Raw genomic sequence first — 17,687 nt, 5'->3', positions numbered from 1 at the left:
ATTGCGATATTCCTTGTGTACCCAGATCCTGATTTTGTCCCTGTTTCTGTTTCTACAGATTGTGGTATTCCTTGTGTACCCAGATCCTGATTTTGTCCTGTTCCTACAGATTGTGGTATTCCTTTGGTACCCAGATCTTCATTTTGTCCCTGTTTCTGTTCCTACAGATTGTGGTATTCCTTTGGTACCCAGATCCTGATTTTGTCCCTGTTTCTGTTTCTACAGATTGTGGTATTCCTTGTGTAACCAGATCCTGATTTTGTCCCTGTTTCTGTTCCTACAGATTGTGGTATTCCTTTGGTACCCAGATCCTAATTTTGTCCCTGTTTCTGTTCCTACAGATTGTGGTATTCCTTGTGTAACCAGATCCTAATTTTGTCCCTGTTTCTGTTCCTACAGATTGTGGTATTCCTTTGGTACCCAGATCCTGATTTTGTCCCTGTTTCTGTTCCTACAGATTGTGGTATTCCTTTGGTAACCAGATCCTGATTTTGTCCCTGTTTCTGTTCCTACAGATTGTGGTATTCCTTTGGTACCCGGATCCTAATTTTGTCCCTGTTTCTGTTCCTACAGATTGTGGTATCCCTTGTGTAACCAGATCCTAATTTTGTCCCTGTTTCTGTTCCTACAGATTGTGGTATTCCTTTGGTACCCAGATCCTGATTTTGTCCCTGTTTCTGTTTCTACAGATTGTGGTATTCCCGGAGACCAGCCAGATCCAAACCAATGTATATTTGTATATGACAGTAAAAATAAAAAAAAATTTGGGGCATTTAATTCTCCGCGACATTCATGGAGCAGCCCAAAGTGCCAACAGTGTAACTATATATTCCGTCCGGAGGCCACGGAAAAGCTCCTTATATCATTCGACACATTTTCTCTGGGAAGTTATAATTCATCGTAAGTATGTCACCATGAAATAACCGTTCTCATACCGATAAGAATTTTATGTGGTCAAGTGCCTTACTGGATATTGCACTCAACTTTCACCTTGATGAGAAGATAAGAGGTCATCTCACCTGCCTGGTCAATGTACTCCAAATTCCTCCACTATTAAAACATCTTGTATGCTTTAATCCAGGCCAACAACATTGATTAATTCAAGTTGATAAAGTATGCTTTAATCCAGGCCAACAACATTGATTAATTCAAGTTGATAAAAATTGTCACATAGTGACAGTAGAATAATTAAGGTATATTTTTGAATGTTTATATTTGTTGCATCTGATTACTATTGCATTCAAAATTTGACCTTTCACTTTTATTTGACCTTCATATACCATATTTGCTGCCAGGTATACAAGTTAATGGCCTCTGTCATACCAATTAATGTTGATACAATTACACTGTTGATTTGTACGATATATCAAGATTGAATAATTTCAATGGAAAGTTACATTTTTCTTTTCAGATGTTTAAATACAGATTATCTGGAAATATATGTTGGGACTGGAAAGTCCAGAAGATTATTAAATAGATATTGTGGTCAGCGGTATCCAGCACCAATTATTGGCCAACAAAATATGGAGATAGTCTACCATGCTCAGGACAAGGGAGGCAACTCTAAATTCCAAGCTCATTTTGAGTATCTGAAAGATAACCAGATGCATTCACGTAAGATTTGTGTTATTACTATGTTAGCTGATAAAGCTAAACTGGCATTCATCACTCTATATAGTTAAACCTACATGTACATATAGTAAATTATTCACAATTTAAACTATACTGGCCACCTTGCTGTATATATATCTTTAAGTCATTTTTATCAAGTTTGTCAATTTTTTTGAAATTTTGTTAAAATTGTTTAGATATACTTTTACTTATTTCAGACTGTGGACGGAGCATTATCAGCTCCGGGGGAGGGGGAATACTAAAAAGTCCTGGATCTCCGGCCAAGTATACCAACCGAGTATATTGTAAATGGACTATACGTGCAAAACGGAAAAGCAACAAGATAATGGTGCATTTCTACATGTTTCGGCTAGAGGGCAGGACATCAGGTATAGGTTGTAAGTATGTTAATAAGTTGTGTGATTTTTCAGTTAAGATCATATTAAATATTATGTAAGTTAGAGAAAGAAACCAAGTAAAACAAGCCAATATTGATAATTAATAGAAATCAACAAAGAGTGCAATTTTTGTTTTGATTAATTTATCAATGAGATGATTTCACTTCTGCCATCTACTAAGAATTCTTCCTTTTGGAAGATATGGAATAATTCACAAAGAATTTTTAGTTTTTTTTCTCAATCAACCATCTTGCTCAACTTTTTAGGGGTCGGAGCTGGCATAGGCTGTCAGGATGCAGTAATGAAGTTACATAATGGATCTAGTTCTCCGCCATTAGAACTCTGTGGGACACTAAATGACAAAACTACATTTTTGTCTCAAGATGACACAATGGAATTAGAGTTAAGTAATGAATCAAAACTCCATGTGTAATATCCTTCAGTCTCATTCAAACTCTGTGTGTAATATCCTTGAGTCTCATTCAAACTCCGTGTGTAATATCCTTGAGTCTTATTCAAACTCTGTGTAATATCCTTCAATCTCATCCAAACTCTGTGTGTAATATCCTTCAGTCTCATTCTAACTCCGTGTGTAATATCCTTGAGTCTCATTCAAACTCCGTGTGTAATATCCTTGAGTCTCATTCAAACCAAACTCTGTGTGTAATATCCTTGAGTCTCATTCAAACTCCGTATGTAATATCCTTCAGTCTCATTCAAACTCCGTGTGTAATATCCTTGAGTCTTATTCAAACTCCGTGTGTAATATCCTTCAGTCTCATTCAAACTCCGTGTGTAATATCCTTGAGTCTCATTCAAACTCTGTGTGTAATATCCTTGAGTCTCATTCAAACTCTGTGTGTAATATCCTTGAGTCTCATTCAAACTCTGTGTGTAATATCCTTGAGTCTCATTCAAACTCCGTGTGTAATATCCTTCAGTCTCATTCAAACTCCGTGTGTAATATCCTTGAGTCTTATTCAAACTCCGTGTGTAATATCCTTCAGTCTCATTCAATTACTCTTTACTACAATCTGTGCTCCCAGACCGCGTTTTGGAAGTCCATATTGTCCCATATGGGAGTTTCTTAACACAGCTTAACATAGGGATACATGTAGATTTTTCTGGAATGTACTTAGAGATTGTTGATTTGAACAGGATAGTTCTGATTTTATATTTTCTCTTTTTTCCCTCAATTCAAATGAACATAGGTCAATGTTAATAGTTTGTTTTTCAATAAATTTATATATTGTATGCATTAAGATCTTTTGACAATATGATTTCCAGGTTAAAACCTTTCAGTTTACTGATGATCAAACATCTTATATTTTAGATTTCTTACATCTGGTAAATCTTTAGGAGGAAAAGGATTTGAAATAAGCTGGACGGAAGTCCATTCTGATTCAGGTGGTGAGTATTCAATATAGTTATATTCTTCTCCTCTTGTCTTGTTTTCTCAACATTTGTCCAGAGCTCTTCTCTCAATCATCTATTGTTCTGTCCTTTGGCCTAGTCCTCTTCTCTCAATCATCTCTTGTTCTGTCCTTTGGCCTAGTCCTCTTCTCTCAATCATCTCTTGTTCTGTCCTTTGGCCTAGTCCTCTTCTCTCAATCATCTCTTGTTCTGTCCTTTGGCCTAATCCTCTTCTCTTATCCTGTTCATCTTCTCTTGTGTTATCCTCTTCTTTCAGCCATCTCTTTTTCTTTCGTTCTGTCTATGATGTTCTCTTCTTGTTGTTTTGTCTTCTCCTTTATAATCTTGTGTCCTCCTCCTTTCCTCTTGTCCTGTTTCCATGCCTACACTCCTGTCTTCTCCTTTATAATCTTGTCTCCTCTTCCTTTTCTCTTGTCCTGTTTCCATGCCTACACTCCTGTCTTATCCTTTATAATCTTGTCTCCTCTTCCTTTTCTCTTGTCCTGTTTCCATGCCTACACTCCTGTCTTATCCTTTATAATCTTGTCTCCTCTTCCTTTCCTCTTGCCCTGTTTCCATGCCTACACTCCTGTCTTATCCTTTATAATCTTGTCTCCTCTTCCTTTTCTCTTGTCCTGTTTCCATGCCTACACTCCTGTCTTATCCTTTATAATCTTGTCTCCTCTTCCTTTCCTCTTGTCCTGTTTCCATGCCTACACTCCTGTCTTATCCTTTATAATCTTGTCTCCTCTTCCTTTCCTCTTGTCCTGTTTTCATGCCTACACTCCTGTCTTCTCCTTTATAATCCTATCTCATCTTCCTTTCCTTTTGTCCTGTTCCCTTGTCTTCACTCCTCTATTCTGTCCTCTCCTCCTTTTTCCTTTTTTCAGTCCAGCTTTTTTTCCTGCCCTTACGTCCTGTACATTACTTGGTTTGTCCTCTTGGTCAGTACTTTGAACATTTGTAATGCCTATTTTTTTCTATATTTCTATTTCATCTTTGTATTGTATCTGTCTTGACATGACTGTCCTTCTTTTGTCATCTCATTGCAAATATGTTAAGATAGCTATTTTTAGCATTCTTGATTTTGCCTCACAAAAATTCATAAGGTCAGCATAGGAATTTCCTTTTTAATTACTAATTAACAGTTAAGGCAAAATTGAATATGATATAGCTGTATCACTGTTAAGTCACCAACAAAGGCACTGGAAATTATATCAATGATTATTCTTGATTATTGTTTGGTATATTGATTGGTGACTTGCTCTACAAGATTGAGCACATGTTCTGGTGATGTCATTGATATGGAAAAGCTGAGCACATGTTCTGGTGATGTCATTGATATGGAAAAGCTGGTAATTTATAAACACTTTCTATTTAACTGACACAAAGTGCTGTCCAAGGAGGGCAAGAATTTTACCTGATGCCCCCATTGCATGATCGTAAAAAATGATTATATTTGGGATTTTATCATTTCTATCCTTCCTCAACAACTTTCTTCTTCCTTATGTCTGCTTTGACACTGCCTCACTTGGAATGGGGAATGGGGGAATGGGGGGGGGGCATAGAGTGTTTACCCTGTCCATCCCGTCCTGTTCCGTGCCAATGCAATGTAACTAGCTAATCTCAGGAACTGCTCATGCGATCCTCACCAAACTGTGTTTCTGGGTGTCAAGTGACAGTGGGGGCATTTATGTCTTACAGACATTTTCTGGTTACTGAATAAAACCAAATCGTATTGACTCTTCTTCAAAACTGCTTCTAGAATGATTTTTTTTATAAACTAACATATCGGGCGACTATCTGGAAAAACTTTCTGAACATTGGCTCTCTTGTAAGTCTCCTTGTATCCATATACTGGATCAGGGAGAATGTGTTTTCTCCCATTTGGGGACATCTTGGAACAGTTTGCTTCAGTTAATTGTAAATATTGAGAACTAAACTAATAGAATTGAAGATATGCTGTTGGGCAAAGTTTTTTCTTAGTATTGATGATGATTGACATTTTCACTTTGTACGAAAGATGATAGTGTGAATAAAAATCATGCATTTGCACGTGCCTGTGGCTACAGACTGGTGTGTGATGTTACAGATTATCATGTATAGAAAATAAAGTACAACGGTAAAATAGGCTATTTAATGATAGCAAAAATTATTTCCTTGGTTTTATAACTTTGTAACATGAATTGTCCGAGATCTAGTGTGATGTCCTGTCTATATTTTACCTTCCCAGGAACCTGCTATGGATTTATGTGCAGCAAAAATAGGTACTGTATCGGAGCAGATATGAAGTGTAACAAGATGAAAAATTGTGGAGGGGGAGATAACTCTGATGAGACAACTGGATGTAAGTATATGATGCAATGAATGCCATGATTTATGACAGAGTTAACAGTATCAATAGCTAGTTATAATCCATTTAAGATTGTATATGTCCAAATGTTTCTCTGTTAAGGACTTTGAGATGTGCTTGAGAAAATAGTCGGCATTGTTAAACAACTGGATATTTGAGTCTACATGGTATTTTAGTAAACTGGGTAATTGCAAAAGATGTTTTGCTGCCTTTCAAGAAAAACAAAATATTAACTGAAGAGACAAGATGTTGACTGTGTGAGAGACAGACTTTAAGGGAGAGAACATTTATTTTGACCTTGGGAAAGACAATTTTAACTTTAAGTGAAATAGAAATTTGACCTTGAAAGGGAGATCTCGACAGGATATAGAATTCAAGGAGACATCCTTTTATGATGGAGAGACAGGATACAGACAGGGGAGAGAGAGAGAGAGAGAGAGAGAGAAATAAGAGAGAGACAAGATACTGAGATAAAAAGAAGATTATATTTATCTAGATAGGTAGAATAAGGACTTTGAACACCCAGATTATTCATTTAATGTAAGGTAGACGGAAATGAGTGGCATACAAATTTTGTATCGTTCAAGAATATGACTTCCACTAGTACTCATCCACAGAAGAGATCTGTTGTGTTTTATTTCTCATCATGAAGGAATGATGTTAACAAGGTTCTTTGTTGGTGTTTGCATCTTCATTTATCATTACAAACTGGTGGAAGTGGCATCATCTGAAATTTATCGCCAGACAGGGTAATTTGTTGTGACGTTTTTTCGTTTCCCATATATTTTGTTTTGCAAATTAAAGAGAAAGCTGTTAAAAACCGTGATGGACATTTAAGTTCTGCTGCACCAGAAGACTAATTCTACAAGGAGGTTTTACTTGGAGAATTGCTGGAGAATTTTTTATCTCTGACACTAGCTTGTCTAATTGAAGTGATGGAGCGATCCTGCCGCCTGTCAGATCCTTAATCTCGGCATTGCTCATAGCCCACCAGGCGATGGCAGAGTCATCATATGTTCATCGTTATCATATTCGACATAAATCATTGGTTGTACAGCAGGCAATCATGTCCAATTTTCTAATATCATTCTGTAATCAAAACTAACTACGTTTAGGATTTTTAAATTCAGTTAAAATTGAGACAAATTTAATTAGTGTCTTCTAAACATGTTTTAATTCATTTATTGAATCTGTGAAATTAAAAGCTGAAATATTCAATAACTATTATAGAAAATCAAGAATTATCATTCAACTGAAATTTGTATTTTGCAGTAAAAACTTTTTCAAGATCTGGAAAGGATTTTATTTTTTGTACTTTTAACAAGAAATATTACATTACAGTTATTTGACTATGAACTTGGTTTGATCTCGAGCAGGCCTGTGTGCAATGATTTATAGAATATGAACCATAGTATAGATTCAGAGTCGGTTTGGATCATGAGTAAATGAATACATATTTTAGAGAGGGGTTTGACCTTCCAGAGGTTGCAACAAGATTGTTATCACTACTTCTTGGGAATTATCAGAAGGATATTCCACACAAGTGAACAAGTAGGTTCCTCTTAGTCCTTAGTTGTGCCCATGTGATTTTGAGTGTGATCTGAAATTCAAAATGGCAGACAGATAGCCATCTTGGATGTTGACAGTTGAAATATCAATATTTCTCAGAAAGTTCTTAATCTTTCTTGGACTTCATAAGAAGGTTCCACTTGTTAACAAATGATTAAGAGGAAGAAGGAAAGAGGAGGAGAGGAGAAAAGATCACTCTTCCATCGGACCATCTTGGTTTAATGAGGGTTTCAATGGTGGTAAGATAGCTACCACAGTTCAATGACGGTTTCAATGGTGGTAAGATGGCTACCACAGTTCAATGACGGTTTCAATGGTAGTAAGATGGCTACCACAGTTTAATGAAGGTTTCAATGGTGGTAAGATGGCTACCACAGTTTAATGAGGGTTTCAATGGTGGTAAGATGGCTACCACAGTTTAATGAAGGTTTCAATGGTGGTAAGATATCTATCACAGTTTGATGAGGGTTTCAATGGTGGTAAGATGGCTACCACAGTTTGATGAGGGTTTCAATGGTGGTAAGATGGCTACCACAGTTTAATGAGGGTTTCAATGGTGGTAAGATGGCTACCACAGTTTAATGAGGGTTTCAATGGTGGTAAGATGGCTACCACAGTTTAATGAGGGTTTCAATGGTGGTAAGATGGCTACCACAGTTTAATGAAGGTTTCAATGGTTGTAAGATAGCTACCACAGATTAATGAGGGTTTCAATGGTTGTAAGATAGCTACCACAGTTTAATGAGGGTTTCAATGGTGGTAAGATGGCTACCACAGTTTAATGAGGGTTTCAATGGTGGTAAGATGGCTACCACAGTTTGATGAGGGTTTCAATGGTGGTAAGATATCTACCACAGTTTAATAAGGAATTCAATGGTGGTAAGATGGTTACCACAGTTTAATGAGGGTTTCAATGGTGGTAAGATGGCTACCACAGTTTAATGAGGATTTCAATGGTGGTAAGATGGCTACCACAGTTTAATGAGGGTTTCAATGGTGGTAAGATGGCTACCACAGTTTAATGAGGGTTTCAATGGTGGTAAGATGGCTACCACAGTTTAGTGAGGGTTTCAATGGTGGTAAGATGGCTACCACAGTTTAATGAGGGTTTCAATGGTGGTAAGATGGCTACCACAGTTTAATGAGGGTTTCAATGGTGGTAAGATGGCTACCACAGTTTAGTGAGGGTTTCAATGGTGGTAAGATGGCTACCACAGTTTAATGAGGGTTTCAATGGTGGTAAGATGGCTACCACAGTTTAATGAGGGTTTCAATGGTGTTAAGATGGCTACCACAGTTTAATGAGGGTTTCAATGGTCGTAAGATGGCTACCACAGTTTAATGAGGGTTTCAATGGTGGTAAGATGGCTACCACAGTTTGATGAGGGTTTTGATGGTCGTAAGATGGCTACCACAGTTTAATGAGGGTTTCAATGGTGGTAAGATGGCTACCACAGTTTAATGAGGGTTTCAATGGTGGTAAGATATCTACCACAGTTTAATGAGGATTTCAATGGTGGTAAGATGGCTACCACAGTTTAATGAGGGTTTCAATGGTGGTAAGATGGCTACCACAGTTTAATGAGGGTTTTGATGGTGGTAAGATGGCTACCACAGTTTAATGAGGGTTTCAATGGTGGTAAGATGGCTACCACAGTTTAATGAGGGTTTCAATGGTAGTAAGATGGCTACCACAGTTTAATGAGGGTTTCAATGGTGGTAAGATGGCTACCACATTTAATGATGGTTTCAATGGTGGTAAGATGGCTACCACAGTTTAATGACGGTTTCAATGGTCGTAAGATGGCTACCACAGTTTAATGACGGTTTCAATGGTCGTAAGATGGCTACCACAGTTTAATGAGGGTTTCAATGGTGGTAAGATGGCTACCACAGTTTAATGAGGGTTTCAATGGTGGTAAGATGTCTACCACAGTTTAATGACGGTTTCAATGGTGGTAAGATGGCTACCACAGTTTAATGAGGGTTTCAATGGTAGTAAGATGGCTACCACAGTTTATTTAGGGTTTCAATGGTTGTAAGATGGCTACCACAGTTTAATGAGGGTTTCAATGGTGGTAAGATGGCTACCACAGTTTAATGAGAGTTTCAATGGTGGTAAGATGGCTACCACAGTTTAATGAGGGTTTCAATGGTGGTAAGATGGCTACCACAGTTTATTGAGAGTTTCAATGGTGGTAAGATGGCTACCACAGTTTATTGAGAGTTTCAATGGTGGTATGATGGCTACCACAGTTTAATGACGGTTTCAATGGTCGTAAGATGGCTACCACAGTTTAATGACGGTTTCAATGGTGGTAAGATGGCTACCACAGTTTAATGACGGTTTCAATGGTCGTAAGATGGCTACCACAGTTTAATGAGGGTTTCAATGGTGGTAAGATGGCTACCACAGTTAAATGAGGGTTTCAATGGTCGTAAGATGGCTACCACAGTTTAATGAGGGTTTCAATGGTGGTAAGATATCTACCACAGTTTAATGACGGTTTCAATGGTCGTAAGATGGCTACCACAGTTTAATGAGGGTTTCAATGGTGGTAAGATGGCTACCACAGTTTAATGACGGTTTCAATGGTCGTAAGATGGCTACCACAGTTTAATGACGGTTTCAATGGTCGTAAGATGGCTACCACAGTTTAATGAGGGTTTCAATGGTCGTAAGATGGCTACCACAGTTCAATGAGGGTTTCAATGGTCGTAAGATGGCTACCACAGTTCAATGAGGGTTTTGATGGTGGTAAGATGGCTACCACAGTTTAATGAGGGTTTTGATGGTTGTAAGATGGCTACCACAGTTTAATGAGGGTTTCAATGGTGGTAAGATGGCTACCACAGTTTAATGAAGGTTTCAATGGTGGTAAGATGGCTACCACAGTTTAATGAAGGTTTCAATGGTGGTAAGATGGCTACCACAGTTTAATGAGGGTTTCAATGGTGGTAAGATGGCTACCACAGTTTGATGAGGGTTTCAATGGTCGTAAGATGGCTACCACAGTTTGATGAGGGTTTCAATGGTGGTAAGATGGCTACCACAGTTTAATGAGGATTTTGATGGTTGTAAGATATCTACCACAGTTTAATGAGGGTTTCAATGGTGGTAAGATGGCTACCACAGTTTAATGACGGTTTCAATGGTGGTAAGATGGCTACCACAGTTTAATGATAGTTACGATGGTGGTAAGATATCTACCACAGTTTAATAAGGAATTCAATGGTCGTAAGATGGCTACCACAGTTTGATGAGGGTTTCAATGGTAGTAAGATGGCTACCACATTTAATAAGGGTTTCAATGGTGGTAAGATAGCTACCACAGTTTAATGAGGGTTTCAATGGTGGTAAGATGGCTACCACAGTTTGATGAGGGTTTCAATGGTGGTAAGATATCTACCACAGTTTAATAAGGAATTCAATGGTGGTAAGATGGCTACCACAGTTTAATGAGGATTTCAATGGTGGTAAGATGGCTACCACAGTTTAATAAGGAATTCAATGGTGGTAAGATGGCTACCACAGTTTGATGAGGGTTTCAATGGTGGTAAGATAGCTACCACAGTTCAATGAGGGTTTCAATGGTGGTAAGATGGCTACCACAGTTTAATGAGGGTTTCAATGGTGGTAAGATGGCTACCACAGTTTAATGAGGGTTTCAATTGTGGTAAGATGGCTACCACAGTTTGATGAGGGTTTCAATGGTAGTAAGATGGCTACCACAGTTTAATGACGGTTTCAATGGTAGTAAGATGGCTACCACAGTTTAATGAGGGTTTCAATGGTGGTAAGATGGCTACCACAGTTTAATGAGGATTTTGATGGTTGTAAGATATCTACCACAGTTTAATGAGGGTTTCAATGGTGGTAAGATGGCTACCACAGTTTAATGACGGTTTCAATGGTGGTAAGATGGCTACCACAGTTTAATGATAGTTACGATGGTGGTAAGATATCTACCACAGTTTAATAAGGAATTCAATGGTCGTAAGATGGCTACCACAGTTTGATGAGGGTTTCAATGGTAGTAAGATGGCTACCACATTTAATAAGGGTTTCAATGGTGGTAAGATATCTACCACAGTTTAATAAGGAATTCAATGGTGGTAAGATGGTTACCACAGTTTGATGAGGGTTTCAATGGTAGTAAGATGGCTACCACATTTAATAAGGGTTTCAATGGTGGTAAGATAGCTACCACAGTTTAATGAGGGTTTCAATGGTGGTAAGATGGCTACCACAGTTTGATGAGGGTTTCAATGGTGGTAAGATATCTACCACAGTTTAATAAGGAATTCAATGGTGGTAAGATGGTTACCACAGTTTGATGAGGGTTTCAATGGTGGTAAGATGGCTACCACAGTTTAATGAGGGTTTCAATGGTTGTAAGATGCATGGCTACCACAGTTTAATGAGGGTTTCAATGGTGGTAAGATGGCTACCACAGTTTGATGAGGGTTTCAATGGTGGTAAGATGTCTACCACAGTTTAATGAGGGTTTCAATGGTGGTAAGATGGCTACCACAGTTTAATGAGAGTTTCAATGGTGGTAAGATGGCTACCACAGTTTGATGAGGGTTTCAATGGTGGTAAGATGGCTACCACAGTTTAATGAGGGTTTCAATGGTGGTAAGATGGCTACCACAGTTTAATGAGGGTTTCAATGGTGGTAAGATGGCTACCACAGTTTAATGAGGGTTTCAATGGTTGTAAGATGGCTACCACAGTTTAATGAGGGTTTTGATGGTGGTAAGATGGCTACCACATTTAATGAGGATTTCAATGGTTGTAAGATGGCTACCACAGTTTAATGAGGGTTTCAATGGTTGTAAGATGTCTACCACAGTTTAATGAGGGTTTCAATGGTGGTAAGATGTCTACCACAGTTTAATGACGGTTTCAATGTTGGTAAGATGGCTACCACAGTTTAATGACGGTTTCAATAATCATGAGATAAGTTCCATGATTTTTTTAGGGGTTGCAGTTTTTTTTTTTTTTTATAAGGAATTTTACTCTTCTTTTTATCTTGACCATATTACTATATTCTTTGGTGTAGTGAGTTAACATCCTTAACTGTGTTGCACATCAAGAAAAGGACTTTGAACTGCATGACTGACTAAGTTTGTCAGTGCTACAGATACTTCTCTCTGAGGGCTTCCTTTGCTCTACCTAATAGCATCAAAAATCATAAATCAACAACATACAGCAAAATAAAGTTATCCAACATGTTGGATACATACCATATGTTGTTTAAGAGGAAAATGCTGATTGGGTAAAAAATAAGTTCAGACAAAGGTCTGGTCCCCAGGGTATGGGTGGCCCTGCTGATACGATACGTGTAGATAGGGATCAGTCCCTGGGGGTAGGGTGACTCTGTTAGTGCCTCACTTCAGTTATCACTATTGATTCCTACATCATAGATAAAAAAATTTAAAATGGTTCTTAACAAACACTGCATCCCCTGTGGATTGACAGACCATTATAATTTGTTACATTGTCCAAAAGCTATTGAGTGTATTTAAAGCATATTTCACAATGCCATGATAAAGTTCAACCCTAACTCTAGGAGTTAACTCTAAGTGGCTAGACTTCATTATGTACACACAGGTAAATGATTATTGGTATTACCAGGTATCCCAGAGACTGAGGAACAGGCGTCGTCGTCCGGTAGGTAGTCTGTCTGACGTCTGTGTGGGTAGTCTGTCTGACGTCTGTGTGGGCAGTCTGTCCACTGTCCATCCTATGTCTGTCCTCGTCTCTCCAGTAGTTCTACTATCAGATAACAACCTAACCTCTGGTGTATATTATATATACAAGTCTGGTGTATACCGTTTTATATCGGAGACTAACACTCCAGTCTGGTGTATACCATTTTATGTTAGAGACTAACACTCCAGTCTGGTGTATACCATTTTATGTTAGAGACTAACACTCCAGTCTGGTGTATACCATTTTATGTTAGAGATTAACACTCCAGTCTGGTGTATACCGTTTTATGTCGGAGACTAACACTACAGTCTGGTGTATACCATTTTATGTCGGAGACTAACACTCCAGTCTGGTGTATACCGTTTTATGTCGGAGACTAACACTACAGTCTGGTGTATACCATTTTATGTCGGAGACTAACACTCCAGTCTGGTGTATACCATTTTATGTTAGAGACTAACACTCCAGTCTGGTGTATACCGTTTTATGTTAGAGATTAACACTCCAGTCTGGTATATACTGTTTTATGTCGGAGACTAACACTACAGTCTGGTGTATACCATTTTATGTCAGAGACTAACACTTCAGTCTGGTGTATACCATTTTATGTTAGAGACTAACACTCCAGTCTGGTGTATACCATTTTATGTTAGAGACTAACACTCCAGTCATGTGTATACCATTTTATGTTAGGGACTAACACTCCAGTCTGGTGTATACCATTTTATGTTAGAGACTAACACTCCAGTCTGGCGTATACCATTTTATGTTAGAGACTAACACTCCAGTCTGGTGTATACCATTTTATGTTAGAGACTAACACTCCAGTCTGGTGTATACCATTTTATGTCACAGACTAACACTCCAGTCTGGTGTATACCATTTTATGTTAGAGACTAACACTCCAGTCTGGTGTATACCATTTTATGTTAGAGACTAACACTCCAGTCTGGTGTATACCATTTTATGGTAGAGACTAACACTCCAGTCTGGTGTATACCGTTTTATGTTAGAGACTAACACTCCAGTCTGGTGTATACCATTTTATGTTAGAGACTAACACTCCAGTCCGGTGTATACCATTTTATGTTAGAGACTAACACTCCAGTCTGGTGTATACCATTTTATGTCACAGACTAACACTCCAGTCTGGTGTATACCGTTTTAAGTTAGAGACTAACACTCCAGTCTGGTATATACCATTTTATGTTAGAGACTAACACTCCAGTCTGGTGTATACCATTTTATGTCACAGACTAACACTCCAGTCTGGTGTATACCGTTTTAAGTTAGAGACTACCACTCCAGTCTGGTGTATACCATTTTATGTTAGAGACTAACACTCCAGTCTGGTGTATACCATTTTATGTTAGAGACTAACACTCCATTCTATAGTGTATAACAATAATAATATGTGTAGTACCTATGTATTCCATATACATGTATGTAGTACTTACACTTATATATAATATATTTATAGAAAATGTTTTCCTCAATTATGATGATTTTGTATCATTTGTAATCGTCCATCACCATGATTTATTATCATTTGTATTCCTCGATTATCATGATTTTGTATCATTTGTATTCCTCGATTATCATGATTTTGTATCATTTGTAATCGTCTAATATGATGATTTTGTATCATTTGTAATCATCTATTAAGATGATTTGTATCATTTGTAATTGCCGTTACCATGATTTTTTAGCCCACCATCATTAGATGATGCACTATTCAAATCGCCCTGCGTCCGTAGTCCGTCGTCCGTCCGTCCGTAAACAATTCTTGTTATAGCTATTTCTGAGAAAGTACTGAAGGGATCTTTCTGAAATTCTGTATGTGGGTCCGTAGTTATGCATATTGCATTTTGGGACCAAGCGAAAAACAACAGCCAGCCATCTTTGATTTTGACAATTGAAGTTTGTTATCGCTATTTCTCGGAAAGTACTGAAGGGATCTTTCTCAAATTTCATATATAGATTCCCCTTGATCCCAAGTTGTGCATATTGCACCTTGGGATTGATCAGAAAACAACATGGCCGACAGGCAGCCATCTTGGATTATGACCATTGAAGTTTGTTATCGCTATTTCTCAGAAGGTACTGAAGGGATCTTTCTGAAGTTTCATATGTAGGTTCCCCTTGGTCTGTAGTTATGCATATTGCATTTTGGAACCAATCAGAAAACAACTTGGCCAACATGGATTTTGACAATTGAAGTTTGTTATCGCTATTTTACTGGGTACTGAAGGGATCTTTCTCAAATTTCATATGTAGGTTCCCCTTGGTCCCTCATATTGCATTTTGGGACCAATCTGAAAGCAACATGGCCGACAGACAGCCATTATCGCTAAATCTCAAATTTCATATATAGGTTCCCCTTGTTTAAAAAGTACTGGAGGGATGTTTCTCAATTTACACAGATTAGTAAGAGGAAGGGAAAAATAAAGAGAAGATCAATCTGACATGGAATCTATAAAGATCATTCAATGGTGGGCGCCAAGATCCCTCTGGGATCTCTTTTTATCATTTGTAATCCTCGATTATGATGATTATGTATCATTTAAAGCAGGACAATAATGTATCACTTTTATCTGATGTTTTTCTCCAGCATTAAGCCAAAGCATATAGTTAAAACATACCATGGTTATTGCTGTTTAATATAAATGTTAATAAACACTGTCTCTTTGTCCTAAATTTAGCCCACCACCTACACTGAATCCAGTTTTATATGTTGGTCTACTGGGCTTCAAATATTACAGAATAAATAAGGTTAAGCAATAGTGAATCAGTTCAATTCAGGGAATAAAACATTGTTGTTCATCTCTCACCTTGAAACAACAATCCTGAGAAAATATTGAATTTATAAACTGGTTGGAATAGTGGCAGCTGCTGAGTTGATCATCTGTTGAAATCCAAATTTATTTTGCTTTAGTAGAATACAAAACCCAGCACCCCATATGTGTACAGTAGGTAGCTGGTGGACTGATCTTATTAGGTATCCCTACAGCTAGTGTTACTGGTAAAATGTCTGAGTCGTGATCAAATCGTGACAGGTGGATTCACTTTGATATCTTACATGGGAAATCAAGCCTGATTTTAGTGAATTATCTACATATATGGTGGCATTCCTCCTGAGATGTTACAGGAATAGAATACATTGCTATAATCTTCCCTCTACTACAGACACAATATCTCTACAACAACATGATGTTTCAATGTGTAAAGAAAGTTAGGGGTCGCTAAGGGTCTTACAGGGCTACCAAAGGCCAAGGTTAGGTCTGTAAGCTGACTTTTTTGGAAGCAAGATTTGTTTGCAGTCCCCTAGGCTAGAGACAAGGGAAGTAACAATATTCTGTTATATAGATTAGATCCAGATTATAGCTGTCTTGGGGACAAATGCATTTGACCTTGAAATATGAAATAACCTGCATCTTCAATCACTCAGAAATGAGGATGTAAATCATATGGATGGACACCCTAACTGACAGGAGTTTCACACGCCAGATATCCGGGGGATAGAGATTAGTCTGAAGGCCGTCACCAATTCAATTTGTCAATCCACTGCTAGTCTCTATGTCACCGTAAGGCCTGTTATATTAAGTATGCTAGTTTCTTATTACTGTTTTCTTTGGGTTGTGTTATGTCTGTCTGTCCTGAGAAATCTGTGTATCTATAAAAGTCTTGTTTTAAGTGAGTCTTAAGAGATTCGTTTTATGTTTGCCAGTCTGTATTGAAAGATATATTTTATGTTTGTCTGTCTTGAGAGAGTTATTTTTAATGTCTGTCTGTCTTGAAAGATTTATTCTATGTTTGTCAAAAAGATTTATGATTGTCTATAAGAGAGTTTACATCTGTCTTGAGAGATTTGTTTGATGTTAGTTTTTAGAAATTTGTTTTATGTCACTCTTGAGAGATTTGTTTGATGTCAGTCTTGGGAGATTTGTTTGATGTCACTCTTGAGAGATTTGTTTGATGTCAGTCTTGGGAGATTTGTTTGATGTCGGTATTGAGAATTTTGTTTCATATCAGTCATGAGAAAATTTGTTTATGTTTGTCTATTGAAAGATTTGTTTTATGTCTGTCTTGAGAGATTTGTTTTTTAGTTTGTCTGTCTTTCTTAAGAAACTTTTTTCATTTATGTCCATAAAATATTTGTTTTATGTGTGTCATGTTTTATGTGTGTGTCGATGAGGAATTTGTGCTGTGTGTTTCTGTTGAGAAAAGACTTTTTTATGTGTGCATGTGAGAAATTAATCATTTGTGTGCAAGAGATCTGTTTCATGTATATCTTAAGAGATTTCAAGTCATAAAAAGGATTTGTGCTAACGAAGCCTGTGTTCATCAGAGATTTGTTTGTTTGTAAAAGATATACTTTGTTCATCTCAGATACTTTTAAGTGCTTTAATTATTTAAAGAAAATCTGAGTGTAGTCGAATAAAAAAAAAACAAGTCTTATCACTTGATGACAAAATTCAAATTTGTTAACTTGTACACAAATAGTCATTGAATTAAAGTGTATTCACAGAATTATTCATTAACTGGTAATTGCAAGGTTACTAACTTATAATTAAAGAGTTACTAACTTTTAATTACGGAAAAACTTATTTCTAAGTGAATAGTT

At 37.4% G+C, this 17,687-nt stretch overlaps 1 protein-coding gene across 1 annotated transcript in view; it reads left to right on the top strand.

Annotated features, from left to right (window-relative positions):
• Window positions 1-17,687, top strand: part of LOC117328404 (tolloid-like protein 2) — a 90,115-nt gene that overhangs the window by 66,370 nt on the left and 6,058 nt on the right. The window contains exons 8-14 of the mRNA XM_033885933.1: window positions 690-900; window positions 1,412-1,614; window positions 1,830-2,009; window positions 2,276-2,411; window positions 3,343-3,419; window positions 5,656-5,769; window positions 12,986-13,021. Coding sequence (XP_033741824.1) covers window positions 690-900; window positions 1,412-1,614; window positions 1,830-2,009; window positions 2,276-2,411; window positions 3,343-3,419; window positions 5,656-5,769; window positions 12,986-13,021 — 957 coding nt within the window. The remainder of the gene's footprint in view (window positions 1-689; window positions 901-1,411; window positions 1,615-1,829; window positions 2,010-2,275; window positions 2,412-3,342; window positions 3,420-5,655; window positions 5,770-12,985; window positions 13,022-17,687) is intronic.

Source organism: Pecten maximus, chromosome 5, assembly GCF_902652985.1.
Source record: "Pecten maximus chromosome 5, xPecMax1.1, whole genome shotgun sequence".
NCBI classification, from domain to species: domain Eukaryota; kingdom Metazoa; phylum Mollusca; class Bivalvia; order Pectinida; family Pectinidae; genus Pecten; species Pecten maximus.
The sequence above is the reverse complement of the archived record's forward strand: the minus strand, read 5'-3'. Positions and strand labels throughout refer to the sequence as shown.